The sequence below is a fragment of the Lycorma delicatula genome, chromosome 1 (genome assembly GCF_047948215.1).
Source record: "Lycorma delicatula isolate Av1 chromosome 1, ASM4794821v1, whole genome shotgun sequence".
NCBI classification, from domain to species: Eukaryota; Metazoa; Arthropoda; class Insecta; order Hemiptera; family Fulgoridae; genus Lycorma; species Lycorma delicatula.
This window is the reverse complement of record NC_134455.1, coordinates 345,491,458-345,517,299: the sequence shown is the minus strand read 5'-3', so window position 1 is coordinate 345,517,299 and position 25,842 is coordinate 345,491,458. Positions and strand designations below refer to the sequence as shown.

General features: G+C 32.0%; 1 protein-coding gene across 1 annotated transcript in view; it reads right to left on the bottom strand.

Annotated features, from left to right (window-relative positions):
• Window positions 1–11,882: 11,882 nt before the first annotated feature.
• Haspin (haspin) overlaps window positions 11,883–25,842 on the bottom strand; it is a 59,024-nt gene continuing 45,064 nt past the window's right edge. The window contains exons 11-14 of the mRNA XM_075354445.1: window positions 21,432–21,565; window positions 18,039–18,191; window positions 14,939–15,084; window positions 11,883–12,147 (exon numbers count right to left, since the gene is read on the bottom strand). Of these exons, the coding sequence (XP_075210560.1) occupies window positions 11,934–12,147; window positions 14,939–15,084; window positions 18,039–18,191; window positions 21,432–21,565 (647 nt within the window). The 3' untranslated portion in view covers window positions 11,883–11,933. The remainder of the gene's footprint in view (window positions 12,148–14,938; window positions 15,085–18,038; window positions 18,192–21,431; window positions 21,566–25,842) is intronic.

Here is a 25,842-nt window from a genome sequence, read left to right as displayed (position 1 = left end):
CATTGATCTGATTGGTTTTCCTTTGTTTACATTTCCAAATTAAAAATCTACAAATTAAAAATAGATAGATTTATTAAAAATAGATGACAACAATCTTTGATGCGGGTTATATATCGTGCTAAAATTTGAGCTCAATCGGTACAGCACATTTTGAGATTTTGAAGCCGTATACAAATGAACTTAACATTTTTATATATATATATATACACACACAATATAGATTAAATGAACACAATTGAAAGTTTGATAAAACATTAACGAAATAATCATTACGGAACTTCACAAAATTTAACCTTTCCCTTTTCATCCTTTTCCCTCTTCCCCATTTCATTTTTACCATATTACCTTTCCTTTTCCCCTTTTTTCATTTTTCGCTTTTACCTTTTTTGATTTTTCCCTATTTCCAGTTTCCAATTTTTCCCTTTCTCCCTTTGCTGTCTCATTTGAGCAGCGCGTTTAGTAGGCCAACCCATATTTTAATTATATATATATATATATATATATATATATATATAGAGAGAGAATAGATACCACTAAAAAATGTGAAATAAAATAACTTATGCAAAATAAAAGCTGACTATTAAAATAATAAGACTAAAAAGTTAGAAATAATGATATTTTTATTTATTAAATAAAGTAAAAGTATCAACAACGAATAACTAATTTTGAAGTCGGTACGAATGGTTGTCACAATTTAAAAGTGGTCATCAGTCAATTGAAGATGACCCTCGACTTCAACTGATACACCCACGTTCAGATAATCAAATCTGGCAAATCTGGTGGGTGCAAATTGCCGATGACTGTCAAAGAACTTGCATATGAGATTAGCATCTCGATTGGATGATGCCACGACATTTTGACTGAAAAATTGAACATGCATGGAGTTAGCAAAGTTTGTTCCTCGTTTGATGACCAAACAGCATAAAGAACATCGAGCAGACGTTTGTCGGCAACCTCTTGAACAAACCAAAGACGATGAAACATTCATGCAAAGGATCATAACAGTAGACGAAAGCAGAGTTTACGGCTACGACATTGAGCCAAAAGTTCAATCATCAATCAGTTCAATTCTTTGTCGATTGACAAAGAATCTCCACACCCCAGGAAAGCAAGTCAGTTTCGATCCAATGTCAGTGATGCTCTTTGTTTTTATTTTAATGGAATCATGCATTCTGAATTCTTTTCTCATGGTAAAACAGTGAACCGTGCGTAATATCAAGGTGTTTTGCAACGGTTACGTGAAAATATCCGCAAAACGAGACCAGAGTTCTGATGAGAACTCATGGTTCTTTCACTATGACAATGCGCCCGTAGAATCAGCTTGTTGCCAAAAATTAGATGACTGTCCTTACTGAGCCTCCCTACTCGCCAGAACTGGCTCCATGCAATTTTTTTCTTATTTTCAAAATTAAAATCGGTGATGAAAGGACGCCATTTTGAGACTATTGACATTAAAGCAAATTCGTCACGGACCTTAAAGGTCATTTCAAATGAAGCTATCCAGGACTAATTATTCCTAGCTATCCAGGACTGAAGTAGAAACACCGCTGGGAAAAGTGTATGGAAAGAGGAGGGGAGTACTCTCAAGGGAGAAGGACCAATAATCTGTAAAATTAATAATAAAGAAAAAAAAAGAAAGTTCGGTTATTTTCTGAAGAGACCATGTATATGCGAATATTTGTATGTAAAAAATGACAATTTTTCAATTATCTTTGTGTCGAGTAGATAGATACAAAGAAATAATGTTCATGTTAGAAAATTTAACTTCTATATGAATCTCTGTGACAATTCATCCGCTGCTATATAGAAACTAACTTCAAGAAATGTAAATCAAAATTACGCACAACATTCGTATCTGGGAAATTGTGTCTTAACGATACTCCATCATACACGAAAGGAACAGTCTAAAAAAATAAATGTTTTTAAGCATTTTTCGAAAGATATGCTTATGGGCCTTTTTTGCCGAAATATTTATTAAGTAGACTGACTTAATACCTGAATTGTGAATTATTTTCATACAAGGTTTTCAATGTTGTTAGATTGGCCCTCTTTCTAAGAGTTTATGCTTTGGGCAAATAAAATTTTCAGATCTTACGCTGATTATTTTTTTAATGACAGTTTCATCCATACTTTAAAAACTGAAGAGAAGTATCAAATATAATGGAACGTAAATACAAATAAATTACTAGTTCTTTTTTACCTCATGATTTACTCTGTAATTATCTCAACAGCAATATTCACACCGTTCTTTCTTCACTATAACCCTATCACTTTTATAAAACCGTAGAGAAATTTTTTGATGGATTATAATTAATTTTCTGGAGGAGGTGAAGCAATGATACAAAACCATATTAGCTTCTGTAAGGTAGAAAGAATTTTTAGTCCAAAGGCCAAGACTTTGATCGTAAAAGAAGTTGAAAAAGCTTTCAAAACTTGCAAAAATTATTTTTAAACTATTGTACAAATTATAAATAACTTATTTGTTAAATTTTCGTAAATCTTTTTACAAAAATTTTTTATTTTTTTTTATTCTAGGAAGGTCTAAAAATCACGTACTCAAATTTACCAGAGACTCAAATACAGCATTTTTATAAAGGAGAAACCATATTAATTACTGGGGGTACAGGATATTTGGGAGGGGTATCATAGAAAAACTAATGAGATCCTGTCCAAATTTTAAAAAGATCTATTTAATAGTACGAACAGAAAAGGGGAAAAGCCATACATAAAGAATGAAGGAGCAATTTGATCATCTTGTGAGTAATTCTATCCACCTATTTTCTTTTGATTTTAAATTTTTAACCTTTGCTAATATATTTTTAGTAAAATTAAAATTTGTAAAATGAGTCATTATATATTTCTCTTAGTGGACAGCCTTACCTATGATTTTTCTTTTAAAAATCAGTAGTAAATTTTAACTTTAAACTCTCACCAAATGTAAGGTTACAAAAAAAAAATTAAAAAATGATTTTCTTATTTTCAATTTGAAGTAAAAAATGTCTTAAGTTTAATTAACTAAACATTGTGGTCTTCCTGTGAACCACATTTTAGTCAACCAAGGAATTCTTCTTCATCAATGTGTTTATGACGATAAAAAAAATATATCCCTTAAAACAGTAACACATTTTAATAACACAATATTTGTAAACTTTCACACAATGCCAGAAATATAAACAGTACTCATCCACAGAACAGCATTATCTGTAATCTTAAAGTAGTACAATAACTTTTTAATTGCTTACTCAAAAATATAAGCAACATTAAAATATTACAAAATACTGTAAACTGTTAACAAATAGTAATTTCATTCAGATCAGGAATAATTATGATGATAATACAAAATCTATCTTTCAGTCTAAATTGAAGCTGTGGGTGATTTAATTTTTAATATATACCGAGGATATTGTTCTTTTTATGTTTTAAAAGAGTAATTGGAAGTAATAAAAAAAATCTAAATATACTGATAAATTATTTTATTTAAGAACAATTAATTTTTGGGCTTTAAATGTGAAAAAACTTAATATTAAAACAGTTTTTTTTTTTAATTTCATTACATTTTCCTACTGATGCAAAATAATGGCAACATTGTATTAATTACACGAAAAAAAAATTAAATTATTCCATGAACATGAGTTTATGTACTTATCTCAACTATTGCTGATGTTGAGAACTGCACAAATATGCACAAACATTTTTGTATGTTTATAAAGATCATTGATTTTCATTGTAAATTTTGGTGACAGTAGGATGTCAGGAATAAAAATTTTCTAAGGCTTGGAGAGGACTACACCAGTCGCGACAAATAAGGATATGACAGTACTCAGGGTTAATGATATTAAAAGTCTTAATTATAGTGTACAATTCAGCAGTAAAGAGACTTGTAATACCAGGTAGACCAAACATATAGGTTCGGCCATTAACAATAAATGCACATGGTATTGTTCTTTTTCGATCCATCTGTGTATACTGCTGTGTCTGGGTTTGTCTTGGAGATATGGTGAAACACTTGCTGAAAGAAAATAGTTGGTGTTGATTCTTTATTGTATATTATGAGGTCAAACATAACATTTATAAGGTTGATTCTCCACAGAGGATATGAACACAAATATATTGGAAAAATAGAAGGTGCAGTAAACGTCTGGAACGAATATCTGCAGGGGCAGTATAACGTGGACGGTCCTCATACCTTTGAAAATAAGGTTTTCGAAGGACTGTGTCTAAAGTCGGATGATTTGGCTGTCCCTTAAGACGGGTAAAATAAGATGCTAGAACCTGGTTCTGTCTATCCCAAAGTGAAGGTTCATCGCAGTCAACATGGATGCTTATGACAAGGCTTGAACTAAAGGCACTTGTAGCAGAGTAAGCGACACACCCATAATCCAAACGAGAACTAAGGAATAATAAAAACACAACATACATGACTGAATGGCACCCCAATTGGTATTCCTAAGGACTTGTCAGCATATTTAAAAGTTTGGAACATCTCGTTTTTAATTCTTTGATGTGCTTGACCTACATAAGGTGGCTATCAAAAATAAATCTAAAAATCCGACATCAGTTGAGATAGCAATTAGCTCTCCACAGAGAAAGACTTGCGGAATAAAGGGGTCCTGCAAGCAAGAAAAGACTACACATTTTGTTTTCTAAGGTGAAAATGTAAAGCCTTGGACAAAGATTCAAGGCGAGATACAGTGTTCTGTAGTAGTCTCTCCCCTGTGGCTGTTGAACAGGACGCAATATATATAGCAAAATCATCAACAAATAAAGAAGATGAAACAGGCGTCTGCACACATTTAGTAATACTGTTGATGACTATAGAAAAAAAGGTGGCACTTAATACACTTCGTTGAGGTACTCCATTCTCCACACTGATGCTACCTGAGAGAGAATCTCCACACAAACATGGAGAGTTCGACCATTTAAGAAACCCCTAATAAAAGCAAGTATAATGCCTTTGAGTCTCCATTCTTTGAGGGTGTTTAGGATAGCATGTCGTCAGGCTGTGTCAATTTCAAGGGTGATATGTTATTAAACATTTTTCAGAGAAGATTCTTAATTTAATAAATAATTGAATTTGATTTATAGCACAGATTTCTACCTGTTTTTAAGAGGAAATTAATGCATTTTGAAACGTTACCAAAGTTGTATGAATACCTTTTTCTGGCCTTACTCCAAACTATGAAAAAACATCTAACAAAAATGATTACTACATAACTGTATAAAAATACTTGTAGGAAACAGATATAAGAAAAATAAAATCAGTTGTTTAAAATCATGAGAAAATAAAACCTACTGTTTTAAATATGCTCCTGTTCACCAAAGATTACTACAAAAAACTTAAATTGTTCCAGAATTTGTTTTGAAAGCATATTTTATTTAATTCTGTGTATTTTTAAAAATATAATTTTCATCAATGACTATCATGCAAATATAAATAGCAAAAATTAATTACATTTGAAATAGACAGATGCTGTTAATTAAACCTAATTCTTTTTTTATTTTCATTTTAGGCATTTGTATATGTATCAACAGCCTATTCTAATTGTCACTTGAATAAAATTGAAGAGAAATTGTATATATCAACCATTGACGACAAGAAATTAATAACATTAACAGAATACCTTAACAATCAACAGTTAAAAAATCTGACACCTTTGTAAGATTTATTTTTATTACCTTTTTTATTTGTTGATTGTATCCATAAGTAATACAAAATTATTAAAAACGTGAAAATCCACCTTACCAGCAAATTAAATGTGTGTTTTCTAGATCTTTACCTTAAACTATTGTCAGGAGAATAATGACTGCTTAATCATTTTAATTTTTGACTATTTTATAAAATTATTTTATTTTCCTAACGATGTTCCAAGGAATTGAAAGATCTAGAGACACATTTAATTTGCTGTTAAGGTGGATTTCACTTTTTTAATAATTTATTAAACATATCAGCAGTAATCATGCTTGAGAAATTATTACAAAATTATTGATGTGTTTATCTATAATAATAAATTTAAAAAAGCCAAAAAAAGGTGAATTACGATCATTATTATATTATACACCATTATCAGTATACATACCTTGAAATTATTTGTCAAAAATAGGCATGGAATTGTGTTCAGAGAAGGAAGTAATGATTCATTATCATTATTATTTTTAATATTATTACTTTTTGTCAACCTCAACTTCCTGCCAACCCTGTAGCAGTATGAAATACCTCTGCCTGTCATTCAAACATTCTGGATCAAGTCCCAGTCAGATGCGGCATTTTTCACAAGCTATAAAAATTCATTAACAACCATCACAGTAACTGAAACTATATATCAGCCTACTGCTGCAAGATAAATAAATGTTTATTATATTATATGTATTCAAAAATGTTTATTTTCCATATTCAAATATTTTAATTAGGAATCATATTTGAAGAATACAGATAATGGAAGAAAAAAAAAACATTAGATGCGAGTTTACCATAGAATCAAGATCCAAATCATTTTTTCATTCTTATTTTAAAATCTGTTATGTGCTGGAACATACAAGACCATTACACTGTAAAAAGATCATATAATTATCGGGGGGGGGGGGGGGGAACTGAACTTTCTTGGTGCAGATATGTAAATTTTTAACACTTTCATAGGCTTTAATCATTTTAGTTATATGTTTTGAAAGTAAAGAACAACATGTTTTATTTTTTAATGAAGGTAGAGACTTGAATTGTTTAAAGTATATTAATATCTAATAAACCTGAAGATTCTTAAAATGTTCTCTTAAGTATAATTTATAAAATGGTATTTTGTACAATGCATACTAGCAAAATAATTAATTGAAACAATCAGTTAATAAAGAGTCTTTAAGACAATTCCCCATCTTAAAGATTTATTTATTCATTTTATAAAAATCAGTTTAGCAAAACTAGTTCCGATAAATTTCTTTAGATACCCATTTTACCAAACGGTAATTAAAACTTTACTTAATATTTCTGTTTTCTGTATTATTACAACCTTTTATAACTGAATGAAGATATACATAAGTGTGCAGAAAGACTGCATACTAGTTTCATCTCAAGTGCTAACATTTAAAAAAAAAAGTGGTAATACAATATTATATCATTTAACTCAAGATAACATCTCTATAATGAGAGGCATGATTTTATATATGATTAACATCTTTATGGTTTATATATATATATATATATATATATATATATATATATATATAGAACTTAATATGAAAATTATTTTATTTCAGACTGCTGGATGATATTCCTAATACATATGTATATACTAAAGCAGTAGCAGAAGACATTGTTAGAAGATGTAGTAAAGGGTTACCTGTAGTTGTAGTACGACCAAGCATAAGTAAGTATGTATGATGAAGTAAGTATGGCTTTTAATTTTATCAGCTTATATTCTTTAAGTTAATCTTGGTAGAACAGCTCTGATCACAAATACTCAAATTATTATATCTTCTGTAGTATGATCATGAAATTCTAATTGTTATAATAATTAAAAATTAAATCCAATTCATTGATGTCAACATAAATACTTGAAAATGAAATGTTCCTTTCATACTTAGGTGAACTGTAAAGAACAGATTTTTAAAAATATCTCATTGAGGGTGGAATATAAGACTGGAAAATTAGAATTACAGGTGTAGTTTTTCTTTTTTTTCTGTTTTTAGCCTCCGGAACCACTGTTACAGCATTACTTCAGACGATTTGTATGAATGTAAATGAAGTGTAGTCTTGCACTGTCTCAGGTTGACCAATCCTGAGATGTGCAATTAATTGAAACCCAACCACTAAGAACACTGGTCTCACAATCTAATATTCAAATCCATATAAAAGTAACTGCTTTCTGCCTTTACTAAGATTTGAACCTTAGAACTCTCGACATCAAAATCAGCTAATTTGCGATGATGAGTTCAACACTAGACCAACTCAATGGATACAGGTTGAGTAGTACATGTATTATTTAATCATTAAATGAGATGAAGTCATTTTTACTGAGATATTTTTAAGAAGACTGAGAAATTATGTACAAAAAATTATATGAATTTACTTTTTACCAACTGCCATATAATTTTCTAGGTTGTACAGTAATTACTGGAAACTAAACAAATACTTATATCATCAGTAACACCTAAAATAAGTTAAATAGAAGGTTACTATTACTTTAAACCAAATATAGAAGAAATCAAGCTGCTTTAGATTAGCTTAAAAATGTTAAAACAAATAATTTTTTTACGTGGTTCTTTATAAACATCTGCAAATGTAGATCAATCAAAATGGAATACCCACCCTAATGACTTGTTATTTCACTCTGAAAAAGCTTCCATTGAGCACTTAAGTTTCTTACTAGAGTTGCTTTAACATCAGAAGAAAGAATTGAGGTGTTCTTAAGATATCCTGCCAACACAGGGTTTAAAACTTCTGCAAGTAATAGCATTTTAACTTGGATACACTAAGTTCTGTTGCTTTTTGTGCGAGTGGAACAGCAGAGATAGAAAAAACCATTACATAAAAGAGCAGTGGCCAAAGAGAGAGGTACTGACTGTAGGAGAAAATAATGTTGTTGGTCAGGCATTAGAAAAACGAGAAAAGTTTATCTTCCGCCACTGCACATTAAGCTAAGTATTCAAAAATTTTGTTAAAGCAATGGATCGTAATGGTGTAAGGTTTCAGTTCCTAAAAAAAAATTTCCTAATATAAGCATTGTTAAAATAAAGACAGATATATTTGTTGAACCACAAATAAGAAAACTAATGAGTGGTCCGGCATTTGAAGTATGTTTGAATGATTTTGAGGTTGCTATCTGGTAATCATTTCAAAATGTGGTAAACAACTTCCTTGGAAACCATAAGAACTTGTGAGTTAACTCCTTCAAAACTACAAAGAACTTGGGTGTAACATGTCACTCAAAATCCATTTCTTACATTCAGATTTGGATTTTTCCCTAACAATCTTGGTGCTATCAGTGATGAACATGGAGAACACTTTCACCAGGAGATATCTACAATGGAAATACAATAACAGGGAAAATGGAACCCAAAGATTTTATTTGATTACTGTTGGAATCTAAAGAGGGATCTACTTACAGCAAAAAATTTTAAATAAATAGATTTTAGGTGAGTACAAAATGCATGTAATATATTGTCATATGGCGTTCAGAGTATTTTTTTGTTTTAAAAGAAACCTCAATTACAAAAAAAACTGAGCATGATAGAAAAACTCTATTTATGAAATCAACATAAAAAATACTATAAGAATCAGTCATTCTTTCTCATTTAACAAACAAAAAATTAAATTTTATTGACCGATGTTATTAGCTCAAGATTCATAATCTGGTCTGGACAGCTCCTTCAGGGTCTGAAACCTCCCTAGTCTTTTCTCAAGTTGTGGACAATCCTGTTGTGGATGAATTTTGTATGTTGTGTCTACGAGTGAGAGTCTCCTGTAATTGTTAGGGTCTGTTTTATCCCTTTTTTGTATAGTGGATGGATGAGGGCTGTCGTCCACTGTTGTGGTAGTTCTTCTTTGATACAGATGTTGACAAGCTGCTGATGAAGGGCAATTTTTACTGATCTTTCTGCATGTTTCCAGATCTCTATAAAATTCTGATCTCCAGCTGCTTTGCAATTCTTCATCTCACCCAGTGCTTGGTAGCCATCTTTTATTGTGGGAGGGTTGATATTTTCTGGTGGTGTTGTTATTGGAGTGCTGGTGATGAAAGTTTAGGAATCATGTCGGTTCTTCACAATTAAAAAGTTTGTTGAAATATTTAGCTAGAATTTCCACATTGTCTTTATTATTATGGGCCAATTTACAATTTTCATTCTTTAATGAATGTATGTATGGTTGGGAGTTCGCATTTTTGAAGGTTTAGTAGTAGTTTCTAGACTGTGTTTTATTGAATTCTTCTTCTATTCACTTCAGTGTGTCTATGATGTTGTCTTTTCACTCTCCTTAGGGTTTGGGTGGTTTCTTTTCTTTGTTTTACTAGATTTTGGAAGGAAGTTTCTGATTTTTGGGATAGGTAAAACAGCCATGCTCGATTTATTTTTTCCACTGTTTCATCACAATCACTGTTCATTGATGTTATTACATGATTTTATTGGGGCTAATTCTTCTGCAATTTATTTAAGGTTGCTGACTAGATCTTCAAGTTTATTCACAACTGTTATTTTTTCAGTTACTTTTTGGTAATTTTCATTCTTTACTAATTGAGTAGGATCCATTTTTCTTTTAGTTTTATGGCTAGGTTTTTTGCTTTCTTTAGGGAGTAAATTTAATTTTAATTTTGACAGCGATCTGAGCCTATGTATACTCCTCGGAAGACTTTCGCGTTGCACATCTTCTTGTGGTGGTGTTTGTTCATGAAAGCATGGTCTAGTTGCTATTTTCCTTAAGTGTAGTCGGGGTGTTTCTAGGTTCTGAGTTTTTGAGGTTTCCTCTTTGAAATATGTGGATTTCAAGATTAGGTTGTGGTTTCTGCAAAGATCAATGAGTCTCTATACATTTTTGTTTGTTTTATTTTGGGCCGGCCATTTTCCAACGATGTCAAGGTTTCTTCTTTCTCTGGCTAGTTGAGCATTGAAGTCTCCGATTAATTGTTTAATATGGTCTTTGGGGATGTTATTTATAGTGAATCTGAGTGGATCCCAGAACTTTTCTGTTTCTTTATGATCCTTTGGAGAGTTATTTTTATTATTAGTGGGTGCATGGGCATTTATTATAGTATAGATTTATTAGATACTTCTGGGGTGAGTGTTGAGATTCTTGGGGATTGCAACTTGAATTCTTATATAAAGTTTATTATTTTGAGGCTGACTAAAAAGCCTGTTCCAAATTGTGAGACTCTTTCATCACTCTCTTCCCAGTTCTACCTTTACAGAGCCTATATCCTTGAGATTCCATGACGTCCTGATCCATGTTTATTATTTCCTGCCGACCCATGATGAGAATTTTATATTGGTCCAATAGGCTAGTTTTTATTTTTAGTTTACCAGTCTGCATGAATAAGTTTACATAGTATGTGAAAATTTAGGTGATTTGCTTTTGTTTGATTTTGGACTTTGTATTTTTCTTGTTCATGTGTGTAGTCTAGAGGTTCCAGTCACATGTTATCTTCTATGTGACAGACCATCGTATCTAAATGCTGCCTACTCTAAATTTTGGAGTTACTTGGTTCAGCCAGTGGAGTATTCCTTAAAATACCTTTAATAATGGACTATCAAGGGGTCACCTGTGATGAGACTAGGTCCCGAGATACAACTCTACATGTGCTCTAGTGAGGTGTGATTTGATGACAAATGAAGCTGTGTAGTTTTTTAGATTCAGTTCACCAGACAACAAATTTCTCCTATTTTTTCTGGATGTATTCAGGTACACCTTGTGGAGGCTCAATTTGGTTTTTGTTAAAGTTGTTATTTTGGGGAAAAGTTACAAAGTCTAATCCTAAACATTCTGCCCCGATATCCTTTTTATGAATACAAGTAAACTTTCTTTTAGAAAAGTTCTTAGCATTGAAAAAAAAACTCAAAACAGTTTCAATTCACAATGGCTAAAATCTTCCTTGAATTTGCAACAATTTTATTTTTTAAAAATACTTTTAATGAAATAAAAAAAATATAACAACACCACCTTTTAGACTAAAATTCTTTTTAAAAGAACGTGCTCAGAGAGAAACTTCTTTTCAAGCTTCTTTTTATTGATTCATTCAACAGTGGTTTTAAGATTATTAATCCAGGCTAACATTTCATACTTGCAACACTTAGTTCTGAAAGCTACAGTTACAAAGTTTTTTTTTTTTTATTTTTATATAAGAGAACTTTTTAAAACAAAAATTAATATATATATATTTACCTATAACAGAATTCCACGCTGATCTGATTTCAGCAACATTATTTTTAATAATCCAATACCTATCAACAGTACGTTATCTCAGAACTTTAAATTCCTGTAAACTGTTGATAGCTTCTCCAGCACTGTTAAACTGCAGAATAGTATCTTTCAAATATTCAATTTTTTTCAAAAAATGTAAATGTTCTACAGTCTTTTTTTTCTTGTACTGCACTTGAGTGCAACATTTATCAGCAAGATAGTGTACCCACCGGAGGTTCGTTTTAGGTACGTATAACCTCCAATTATTTCTTAAAAAAAAAATAATAAAAAAATAGGCATTAGATTTATAAATTCACAAGCAAAAAATAATAAATAAACAAATAAAAATTACAAAATTACAGCTAAAACTAGAATTTGTTGGAGTGGGAATAGAACTGCCCATAGATTGTATTGTTGATTTGCTCTGAGATTAATATAATTTTAGAGTAGTTTTTATGAAATAGCTTAACTACTGTTTTGTACATGCTGGGCAGGAAGTCCCTTTGCACTAGTTATGAAATTATTAGGTTAGGTGCAGTTTACCTTCTATGGATCTAAAAAATTTTTTGGGGTTCCACCATCTTAAAAGCACAGCTGTATGCTGCTTCACGTCTGGTTGTTCATCTGCAACAGCAAATCAGGGGTCATCATTTCAAATGCTGACCAGACAGCGTCTTGTTGACTATCTGCGTTTTCAGATCTCTTCTTTTACAAAACCTCAGAGTACACTGTCAGATGTGGTAAGGTTAGGGCTTCTTGCCAACCAAGGCAACATAGTCAGTAACTCTTCTGACCCACATCTTATTCAGAAAAGTTTCATTGAGGCATCTGCAGACATTCAAAGCAAGTGCACTGGAGCACTGTCTTGCTGAAATGTAATGGCAGCAATCCCTTTCGCTAATAATTCTGGAAGCAACCTCTCATTTTTAGATAACTGTATTGATTAACTGCATAATCAAAAAAATAAGGATCAAGGAGATTTTCAGCAGCCATCCCAGGCAGAGGATATTCAATTTCCACAAAAAAAATGGGGATTGCCTTTTGCCCAGAAATAACATTCAGTTAGAAAAGCTTCAGTAAATCGCACACTCGTCTGAGAACATGATGTTCTTTTTATCGCTTCCTCTCGCAAAGTATTCAAGAAATAACTGACATCCATAAACACATCAATTAACATTATTTTCACTCAACTAATTAACTGTGGCTGGACAAAAAGATTAATTTTCAAGTCCATTCGCATATGGTCTTGCCGTTGTCTATGCCATCTTGGAATGGCTAACTCTGTAGAATGTTTGCACATTGATTTCATCTGTGAATCAATGCCTCCACAGCACTCATCAGCTTAAGTGCTTGGTCACCCATTGCTTGGTGCATCAAGAGCACTTCCCATTGCAAAAGCTTCCTTCTTCCATGTCAGTAATGTTTGAAGTGATGGTGACGATTTCCCAATACACAAAGAAGTCATTCATGTTCTCCAATGTTTTCCCAACGTATGGACATTCATGGACCCACGGACAAGCTAACAAACACTTTTCAACAGTGAACACACTCATATCTGCCATCATTCCACACTCGACTATGACTAAGGTCATCCCACCACAAATGAACACACCAGACCTCACTACGGCTTATCCTCCCCACCTTTTCCAGAAGCAGCAATGATAATTGGCAGTAGTAGAGCCCAATTAGGCTGGATTTATTACAATGTAAAGCGACTTCCTGCCCACTCTGTACATAGCTGTTTTTTTTTTACTATCAATTTAAAAAAAATAAAAATAACATCACATCTTAAGGAAGATTTTTAGATTTTTTTATTTTTAATCCAGTTGTGGATGAAGAGGTAACGTTGTTTGTAAATACAGTGACCACAAAGCACTTCGAAATAAAGAGATAAACATGAATTGTTTGTCATTAGTTTATTAATATTTTTATATATAAAACTTACTTTAAATTACATCTATATGTACTCCTCCATTGCTTGCATAATTTTATCAGCTGTTAAGTTGATTTAAACATTCTCTTCTTCATTGAAGGATAAAAACTAATGTAATGATACAACACATCCTAATTTTCATATTCTTAGCTGTAAATCCAAGTGTCCTCTTGTGTTATAATATTTTTCAAAATGTTATCTTTGGCACTGGCACAGTCAAGGTCTAACTGATATTAACACGATTCTCTTTCTGATCATCGATCAACAAATGTGACATGAATTTTTTAGAGATATGATGCATGTTAAGTTTTACTGTTAAATTTACATAGCATGATCCTATGCTGATCTGCTCTTCCTCAAAAATCTCTCAGACAATTTAAGCGACAACATTCATGAATCACAGTATGAACTCCATCAATGTTATCATATTTTATTAACGCAGAAGGTTATCCAGGATTGAGATCTTCATTTTTAGATAAATATTCTGCCTATTTTAAAGCAACTGAACCATTCATAACATTGAAATCTTCAGTGCTTCAACAAGCATTCTAAATGTCTTTGTGAAAATTATAACCAGTTTGAAGCAGTTCTAATACAAATATGTTTTTCAAAATCATTAATTTTTCCTTTGTTAAAAATCTGATGAAATATTAGTACATGTATTTACTATATGTTGTAACTTAAAAATTAACAATGGTAACGTGATGCATCAAATAGTACATCATTACAATTCCAAAAGTTGTCACTATCCAGTGCTACTTATTGGAACATGCCCTGTAACTGGTTGGCACACTATCACAAAAGTTTGATCTTTTTTTTAACATCTTATAGAAGTAGGTAATAAAGATACCGAGTGAATCAAGTACTTTCATGATATCTTAATACATTTTTTAAATGGTGAATGTAAATTCCTAGATTAAAATATTTGGGGTTAAATCAGCCAAGAATTACACTTTGTTATATTTTTGGGCTTACCATTCAAATTTTGTAACTTTTAAGGGTCACTGAAGTGACCCTTTTAAATACTCTGCATTCAAATGAATTAATAACACAAATAAAATTAAAATAAACAATACTGTTAGAAATTTCATAATTAAAGTGTGATAACTTTAATTATTTTTACTTACCTGACATCCTCTCTCATACGCCGGTACACATCAAATTGTAAATCACCTTCTTGTGTAAATAAATCTTCATCATTTTCTAAATTTGCAAACAGAACTTCTCCATCAGCATCAGTTTTTCTTGAAAGAGTAAAATCTATTATCGTCACCTAAAATAAAATCATGTTCATGTACGAAAACTTAAATCATTTTCTTTTATAAATAGGAAACTATAAATAAATGCCACTGTAATTAGCAAACTTTTGGAATAGATTCTGGTTGTGATGGTTTTTCAGTAACTTTTTTTATAATTACTTCATTTGATGATATATTTTCAATGTTCAAAGAAGAATATTTATCTATAAGCTGATTACTTTTTACAATTTTTCTAACTTTCATTATTTCTAAAAACACTTGATGAGTTTTAGTAATACAAGTGTTTCCAGTAATAAAAAACTGAATTACTGAAATCTGATTAATGGTTTCAAATACAAATGCTTGTTATAACAGTAAGAACAAAATATATGACTGTGACGTTTTATCTTGAATAATATGACACAGGACAAACAAAATTTATTAAAATCATCACAAAAAATATCATAAATTCTTGAAAAGGATTCAAAAAATAGTTTTTAAACTCTTGACAGAGAACAGAATAAATAAATTTTAAATATTTTTGCCATAATAATGCTCTTACAATCTATTACTAAATATTGGTTGGCTGGCATTTCTCCCACCACCACCACCACCCCATTCGGTCACCCTAGAGCAAAGACCAAATGTTCCGTGCCAAAAAACGGCTACTATGCCTGTAAAAACTGTATAGCGACCTCGATCCTATCTGCTCCTAATGAGCTACCTAACTTGCATGAGCGAATTAAGCAGGGTGCCGTACAGCACCCGCTTAAGTGTCCCAATCGCTCACTTGTCAACAAAAAAACTAAATCGGAGAGGCACACCCCTTGTTACAATTGAAACTATTGTAGTTCTTATATATACATAAAAGGCAGCAATTTAGGCTGCCACGCCTCGGTCGCTGTATTCCAGCTAGTACCTGTCCACCATTTAACATTGCTTGGAGCTAATTTGGCTGATGGCCAGCCATTGTCTCAAGAAAGGATTCCTACAGCAGAGCTTAGGAGCCATTATTACATTATGCAACCCTTAAAATTAACGATGATGGTTGAACATAGCAACCTCATCGAGGAACTCCCACACAGTCCGACAATGCGGCTCTCGCCACACTGACTCGCCGTTTGTGAGCGGCCAAGTTTCCCCCTGACCTCTAAGTTCCAGGGTGGCTCGATCTCTGGCCCCCCCAAGAGCGGGGCAGTCGAACATCATATGCACATTTGACTGGACCTCTCCGCAGACACACAACTCATCAGCCACCAGGCGAAACCGAAACAGATATTGGTTCAGATTTACATCCCTTAGCCGTGGTGTGCCATTCAAGCTGCCATGTCTCCATCGCAAGGCTCCTTCCGCAGACGGGAGATGGGCAACTGTATGAAATTTTGTTACGGTGCATTGTGACCACCGTTCCGCTCTGGTTCTGGCCCAGCTCAAAACCGCATCCCAAATGCCTCGGCCTCTGACCTCTTCGCAACTTCCACATGACTGCTCGAACTTTCACCACTAAATCGATTGGGAGAGCCTTTCCCAAAACAGTAGTAGCCTCGTAGGTGGTTGTTTTAAATACACCAGTGCATACTATCATGGCTCTGCGCTGGGCACTCCTTAAATTTTGAAGCAGTGCTCTATTTCTTTCCAACCTATGCGCCCAAACTGGCGCCACATATGCGATCATACTTTCGAAAACGCCTCGGTACACAAAATACATTTGGCGGCCTGACAGCCCGTAATCCTTCCGAGCAATCCTCCTAAGCTTATGCATCACAGAGACAGAGTCCGCCGCAACTTGCTTAATATGGTTACTAAAAAGCAACTTATCATCAAACAAAACACCTAGGTACTTATGAACCCTTACTCGGCTGATTACACAGCCTTTATATTTAATATAGGGGTTTCGACTGCATGATAATTTGTCTGCACCCTTCAGAAGCATGAACTTCGTCTTGGGCACAGAGATCTTTAAATTTTGATTGTTCATCCAGCCCTCGGCAGTTGACAAAGCCGCTTGCGCTATACTTTCTAGCTGCGGTCGTGAATTGCCACGAACTAAAAGGAGACAGTCATCGGCGAAAGCCTGGGCCGCGACTCCTTCTGGGAATGTCAACCCCAGAAATCCGTCAAACACAAGGGGACCGAGAACGGAACCCTGCGGGCTTCCCCTGGTGACGGACTTTTCCACATCTAGGTGCGCATCTTTAAACAGAGCTGTACGGTTAGACAAGTAGTCTCTTACCACGGCCTGCAAGGCTTCGGGAACATTGCGGCGTCTATTAGTAAAATAAAAAACTAACGACTGATAATTTAAAGTTTTGCCATATAATATAATCATAAACTTATTAATATAACCATAAAAATATTAAACTGCACTCTAGAAATGGTAATGAGGGAATGGCTCAAAAAATGTCCTCAAGAGTAAAAATAGGCTGAAAAATCAAAATACAGTCTTGGTTTTGCCAGTGACTCTCCACTGTTAACAAACAACATCGATAAAGATAAATCACATATTAGAACTTCAAAACATTGCAAATAAAATTGGCCTCAAAATTTCATTCGAAAAGACAGAAATTATGACCCAAAAACCAACACGATTAAAAGAAATAAACATAAACGGTAATAAAATCAAAACAGTAACCCAATCTATATTCCTCGTAGAAATAATAACAGACAATCTAAACGAAAAAATCTTGATCCAAATTAAAAAAACTAGCTAAATCTCAAAAATTGACCTGGTATAACTACAATAAAAACTGCCGATGCGAACGCGAACAGTCTCGTCGACTTCTAAGAGACTTGGATAATGAACTGACTGAAGTGATCCTATGTGGTCATAAAAGGTAATAATAATAATAACGACGAAGATGATGACGATAATAATAATAAACTGTTATTCATAAAAAAAAAAATCATCAAAAAAATTGGTAATCTTTTATTATAAAACTATTTAATTATGAACATAATTTACTTAAAAATTTAAATAGTTAATACTCACCCTCTTTCCCTTTGTAGGTACCGAGTATTTTAACTCCTCAAATTTATATTTAATATCTTTACTGGAAGTATTCTTAATCAATACATTTCCCCAGTGTAGGTCTCTGTGCTCAAATTGGAAAGCTTTTTCTCCTACTGCTAATGCAAATACAACCTAAACATATAAGGATTAGCCAATATAAACACACAAATTCTAAAGATTTTATTTGCTAAAGAATGCAATATGTACATAAATAGGTAAATTTTAGTGACAATTATGTGAACAATTTAATTGGGATTTTAGAACTGTAAACATCTAAATATAATAGTAACTTGGTAATCCCAAAAAATTACTTTCTATATAGATTTCTATAGTCTATCAGACAAATAAAAAAAAATTTTTAAACTGTTAAACCAAAATATTGGTATACTCAATTCACTTTAATATGTTGTTGAGTGCCATGACTGCCAATTGTCACCACTAGGCAATTATATTAGGGGTGGTCAGCGCCTTCTGACAGCCTATGCATAAGTCATATGTTATGCATTCTACTTATGCTGGTCTTTCAGTTCAATTATTAACCTTTATGTGACATGTTAGTTGAATACTTCAGTATTCAGTATTCAGTGTTATAAAATTGTTTGTGGTCCCAAGGTTTTTCCATTATTTTTGTAATGGTTGATTGTGAAATCCCAGGTCCGTCTCAGTCAGAGACAATGATTTAATGTTAAAAAGAAATTATCCATATAACTAAAACATATTTTGGAAAATGAGAGAATTAACACTAAATTTAATGCCGAAAGTAACTCTGAATATGGATATTTAGATGACAGCAATGTCGAATCAAGTAGTGAAAGTGATTTGAATGAAGACGAAAATTTTACTGACATTCAACTGTGCCAACTACACACAGAGAAACTGAAATCAATGACAATGGTATTCAAATAACTGAAAATAACGTCAATACAATTATAACTGAAACCAATGATGATGATGATATTCAGGTAACTGAAAATGACATCAATACAAATATACCTGTACCAAAAACCACTTGACGTACTACAAATACGAAAGTGATGAGTAATGTTGCGCAGGTGACCGGTCCCACTAAATTAAAAAAAAATTAATTCTGTTGAAACTCCTGGTTTTTATATTCTCATTCCAGTTGATAGTAAGCCGATAACTATTTTCAACTACTAGCTGATTATAAATTTTTTAACTTGATTGTGAATGAAACGAATAATTATGCAGAAGTCTTACAACAAAAATTAATCACTCTAAATCTCATTTATCATGGAAACCAGTAACTAAAGATGAATTTCGCATGTTTCTGGGACTTGTGTTACACATGGGGAACATTAAGTTGAACAGAATAAAAGATTAATGGTGCACCCATCGTTTTTAATATACCGCCTTTCTTAATTATATGGACTGGATTACATTTATGATAATTATGACAGCTCTTCATTTTTGTAATAATGAATAAGCAACAGATAATCATATACATACAACTTTAATGTTTTTGTAATGAAAAATGGCTAATTTGTACTATCCTAAAAAGGAATTATGTATAGACTAGTCTATAGTTTTGTGGCATAGGCGCCAAATTTTTCAACAGTATATTAAAAATAAAAAAACATAAATACAGGATTAAAAATGTATTAGATAATTAGTATTTTAAAACTAATAATAATCTTCATAATACAGAAATATATTCCACATAAATTAACACTGATTACTACAACAACCATTAAATCCAGTCGGCACCAAATGGCATGTGTGACCCTACAAAACATGCATTCATTCAGGAGGCCAACAATGGCAAAAAACCTACATATATATAGCTTTATAAGCAATATTAGCATAAAACCTTTAGTAAAACCCTCAGTTTTATCAAAATTGTTATAATTACTAAAAAAAATTAAGTCAGGTTTTGAGAAAAGTTTTGTCACATCGAGTGGCATTCAACGTGTTAAGAGCTATCCTGTAGTAAACAAACCACATGGCACTGCAATAGACTGTAGTCTTGAAAGTTGCAGCTACAAATTAAATGTTTTCTTATTTGATGTCTTCATTTGTTGTCAACTGAATAGAATTATTTATGAATTAATTACATGGCAGCTATATTTTGTTATATTACTGCTGACAAAAACAAAATAGACAATAAAATATTATATAAATACTGGTGAGGACTAACAGATTCACCTGTTACATTACTACACTAACACAATCGCACATGCTGCAGTAAAATCTCACTACTACAAATAACAGCTAGGACAACTCTTATATCGAACACAGTATAACTTGGGAGCATGGAGCAGTCACTGTGACAACAATTAAAATGCAAATTTTTTCCTCCTCTTAAAGTTGTTTACATGAAACCTTTCAAATATACCTGCACCAGTTCTTTAATTCTGTCATCTAACAAAGCGTCAGGGAAAAATACAACTAATTTGATTTTACACATGGTAATAGTTTACCGCATCTCATTTCCTGAAAACATTAGTAGTCAAAAATATATCAATATTTATTATTTAACACTATAGACAAATATTTTTATTAATTTATTTAAAATGCATTTTAATGTATCAGTTAATACTTTGTCCCATACAGTATTTAATTCTTAATTTTATTTCAATGTCTTCTCAGAAAAGTAACAGAAAGTGTGATGAAGAATTGTAAAAACCAAGAGTATTTATATCCCATTAAAAGGGCTATAAATTGTAATACATAATCAAATTATGAATAAAAGAAAAAATAAAATCAAGTTGTATCTTAAAGATTCACAATTTAATAACAGTAAATTTTTAATATACATGATGATTTTTATTATACATGAATGAATGAAATTTAAGTATGGAAATGGATTCATATTTCAAAACTGAGGGATACTAGAAAGTCGAAACAAGTGCAGATCTAGATAGTAACAAAATTACTAATTTATGATGTGTGAAAGAAATTCTTGTCCATCATCTTTTATCTGCCACATTGAATCAAACTATTTTTTTTTAAAAACAGGAAGGTGGACATGATACATGATTTAGATACAGAATTTTACAAAAAAAATTATGGCAAAAACTGTTTCTCAATAAATGACTTTGTTTTCAAGTTATACGCACTCAAAGCTGCAAAAACTGAAAAAAAATCCCAATATTAAATACAGTAGTAACAAAGTAAAATTCTCTGTAGTAACATTTTTATTTCATATGACTTTCATAATTGTATTCAATAACATATTCACTGGTCTATATGTATTGAATTACAAGGTGACTAAGCTAAAAGATTTTCAAAAAATCTTGTTTTTTTTGTCAGGCCAAGAACTTTACGAATGGCCCTCATAGTTTATTAGAATATGTTAAAATAGGTTGAAAAGAAGTTTTATAATGCTACATCATATATATTTTTTAACTGTACCTGAATTAATACATGATAGCTTTGAGCAGCATTAGAGAATACATATTTTTCAAGTGGTTCTCCCCCATTTTGCATCTCCAGGGATACATACAACTGATCTTCACCAAATCCAGCAGGTGACCTATTTTCAGTTCCTATAATTCATTAAGAAATCTGTAAGTATATATGTATATTATTTATCGATAAACTAAAAAAGATTTACGTACTTTCCCATTAATCAGCATATACCACCATTAAAACTAAATACGTATATTATTAAGATGCATCTAATGTGATTGAAAGGTAAAATCTAACAGTAGAGAGGATAACAGAATTATGAAATTTATCAGTACATAAATGTCAAATTTCATCAAAATAAACATCACCTAAATGCTGCAAATCAGACACATCTAATGGGTAATTATAAAAGTGTCTGCATTATTTAGACAAACAATAAGAGATCTTCATTATGCGTCAACATATCACAAATTATTCATTTCCTTTTAATCATATACAAGGATCATTTGATAATTAAAGAGAAAAAACATTTAATAGAATAAAATGAAACAGTCTGACTCTCAAATTGACATCCCATTCGCTTTTTGCCCTGAAAAAAAGAAGAAAAAACACTGTCAGAAAATATCATCAGCTGTTCAAGAAATATTTCCATTACAACCTTTTTATGTTTATTTCAAAATGTCGGCTCTACTTCAAACATGTACTGTGGAAAAACAGCAAAGTGTGATAAAAATAAGATTTTTATTTTCTAAAAGCGAAAGACCAACCAAAATTCATTTCCAGATGTTAAAATGATATAGTAAAAAGTGTATTAACTGTGCAAATTTTATAAGTATTCAAACTGTTTAAATCTGATAGGACAAGTATTACTGATTTTCATCACAATGGAAGCCTGGTGAAAGTTTCAATTGCTGCTTTGCAAAATCACAAACAATTTTATTTATGAGGGCAGTCAAATAAAAATTTTAGATATTGCTAAAATTTAAAGTACAAATGTTGGCACTATCCATTCCATTATCCATGATAAGCTGAATTACTATAAAACGTGTTTGAGTTGGGGTCCAAAAATCAAAATCACAGACTCCTGTGTATTCACATTTGTGCAAAACTTAGTTTTCAATAGATGGTACGTTTTTTTAGATTGCATAATAACTGATGATGAAACTTATTCATCATTATGAACCAGAATGCAAACATCTGATATGGAATGGATTAGAGATCGTTCAACAAGAAAAAATTCAAAACCTAAACTAAATGTCAGCTACCTAAAATGCTAACAATGTTTTGGAACTAAATGGCCCAATTTATTATGATTATTTTTTTAATAAATAATGTTCAATCGAATGAGTACTATTGCGACACGCTAGAAAATAAAGTGAAACATGGAATACTTAGGAACGTCTGGTTCTCTCTCAAAAGGCGTAATTCTTCTGCACAATACCACCTGCCCCATATCACTAAAAGGATGTGGCTGTTACGTTTCAAGCAGAGCTGACATTTTGAAATAAACAAAAAAAGGTTATAATAAATGAAATATTTCTTGAACAGCTGATGATATTTTCTGTCAGTGTTGTTTTTTTTTAAGCTTTTCAAAAGTTGGTTATGGAGGTATTACCATATCAACAGTCTGGATCTTGGACCATTAGATTTTTTCCTACCAGAGTTTTTACATGGCACCGTATTCAGCAACAAGAACGGGATAAAGAGTGCAGTATAGGAATGGCTCAGACACTGAAGTAAACAATACTTTATTACTGGAATAAGAAAAATCAAAGTTGTCATTGAATAAATAATAATTTCCCTACATTCATTTGTCTTTAATTAATGAACTCCACATACATAATTTAAATAATTTCTTTCAATACTGAAAATGTTCTATCATTTCTCATAACCAGAAATCTGCTATAATGCCAAACTGTCATGACTAAGTCAAGAAAGGGGATGTAATTACATCCCATTTTAATATATGGTTCCACACTTGGAATGTCAGCAGATAAATCCTGGATATTGGATGGTATGAAATAAGATAAATATTTTTAATTATTCACAATCTAACAACTTGACAAATGTCAGAAAAAAGTGAATGTATTACTTAGAGTAGAATAATAAAATAACAATACTTAATACTGTAGTACAAGAGTAGAATAGAGATGGGAATTTGAAAACTTTTATAACTAGAATGTTACAAAATATAGAATTTTCTTGCTATATACTGGCCACCACTTCAGGTTTTTCCACAGATCCATCATGTTTTGTACACACCTTAAGATAGTGCTAATCAAGATTGGTACCATGCACACACAACAATGCAATGTCCCCAAAAGATAAAAACCTACAGTAAGGTACACAAACTATAGAAATACCAAACAGCCGTGCTTCCAGTCCATACAATACCCTACACAAATGCTTGTATGAATAATATCTACCCCGAAAAATGTAAATTTTATGCATGTTATTAATTGAGACAGCTTTGCATCTGCAAAACCCCAATTAACAACATGGATGCAGTACCAGTTACATACATCCTGTTCAAGTATTATGGTAAGGCGTCCTATTCACCCTCCAGTTCCTTTAGTATAGCACTGTATTTTGCATTTATCATTTTTATTTTGTCATACTGAATAACTCTAAAGATTAAATACTGATGTAAAAGGATTCATACCAGATCTGGAAGACTGGTACTGCATTATTTGAATAAAGAATTCTATCATTGACTGACAGATAATATTAGAAGAGGTGAAAAGCTTTCAAGATACAGGTATCCTGTAACCCACCAGTGAAAATCCAAACTCCAGACAATGGGGACTTATATTGCACAGAAATTACACGCATTAAAAAAAATAATGCAGCCAACATGTTAATCTAACCAAACGTAACTATCCTAACTACACAATCTAATAACTAAATTACAAAGTCCCAACTCATACACATTTTTCAGTCTGGAAATGCAATCCTTATTTGATATTTTTAAAGACAAACAGCTTATTCACATACGGTATAAGTTGAACCTACCAATTTTTTTTAATTAACAATCATCATACTCATTAATCTTCACTCATCAATTTGATATTCATTTATTCCAACAGTCTAAAAATGAATTTTCAATGTGTGTTAAAATAAAACCAAACTTTTGTAGGATCAACAAACTTTTTGCCTAGTCAATTTTACTTTACAGTGTCAGCAAACAACAATAACATAATGCAGTTCATGCGATGATTTGTGAAGACTACCGCTTTACTATTTGAAAGTTTGCTGAGAAAGTGTGCATCAGCATAGAATCATGCCATGCAATTTTAATTTTAAAAAAAACTTGATATCAACTGCATCCCTGCAAACTTCACGCCTCATTTGCTGATGGATGGTCAGAAAGAGAATCGTGTTGAATATCAGTCAAGACCTTTAGACTACCATTACAGTAAAAAGTTTTTGAATAACATTATTTTAGGAGGAGATAAGAGGTTTCTCGCTGTAATGTGAAAACTAATAACCGATCATCAATGGGAAAAAGGATTGCCCTGACCAAAAAAAGAGCATGAGTTGCTCAAACATAAAGATGATGTTTTGTTTCTGACTCATACAGCCAGACAGTAAAAGTTAGCTCTACACGGAAATTTTGTAGTGTTTGGGGGATGCTGTGGGCAGAAAGGCCTGAGCTATGGTAAAACCAGTTAGATGTTGCCCCATGAAACGCACCAGCTCATATTTCCTATCCACCATAATCTGGCAAAACACAAGATAACCTTTATGCCTTGCATACCCTATTCTTGAGATTTGGCTCCAGCAGATTTTTTCTTCTTGTATTCCAAATTGAAGGTAATCTTGAAAGGACATCATTTTCAAACCACGAACAAGATTGTGGAAAATAAAATACAACAGCTGCACATCATCTTGAAAAACAAATTCCATTAAACTTTTCAAAAATTGAAGATACATCAGGAGTGGTGTATTACCAGTGATAGGGACTACTTTGAAAGGGGACAAGGCTGTGTAAAGCTGTAAATACCTAGTATTTACAAGTTATTACACAAGTTTGATCTTTTTTTAACGTAACTCATACATAAACAAAATATATACCTGACCATGTATTATGTTTGGTGAAAAATATTCATTACAATACTCGAGACTAAAATGCCAACTTATGAGTTTTAGAGTACTATTAGTGTGCTAGTCACAAGGAATAATAAAAATGTAAATAATTAGAATATAACTTAATACCCATTATAATTATAATTTTACTAATACCATATTTGTAGAACTGAACCGGTACAGACTACCGGTCGCGACACATAAAATGTTATAAATAAAATTGTAAATTAAATTTAATCTTGCCTTTATATTAGTAACACTTTACATTTTTACAAAAAATATTTGAAGTGACCACCTGTACAGTGATGCACTTGAGTGCACCTATGCT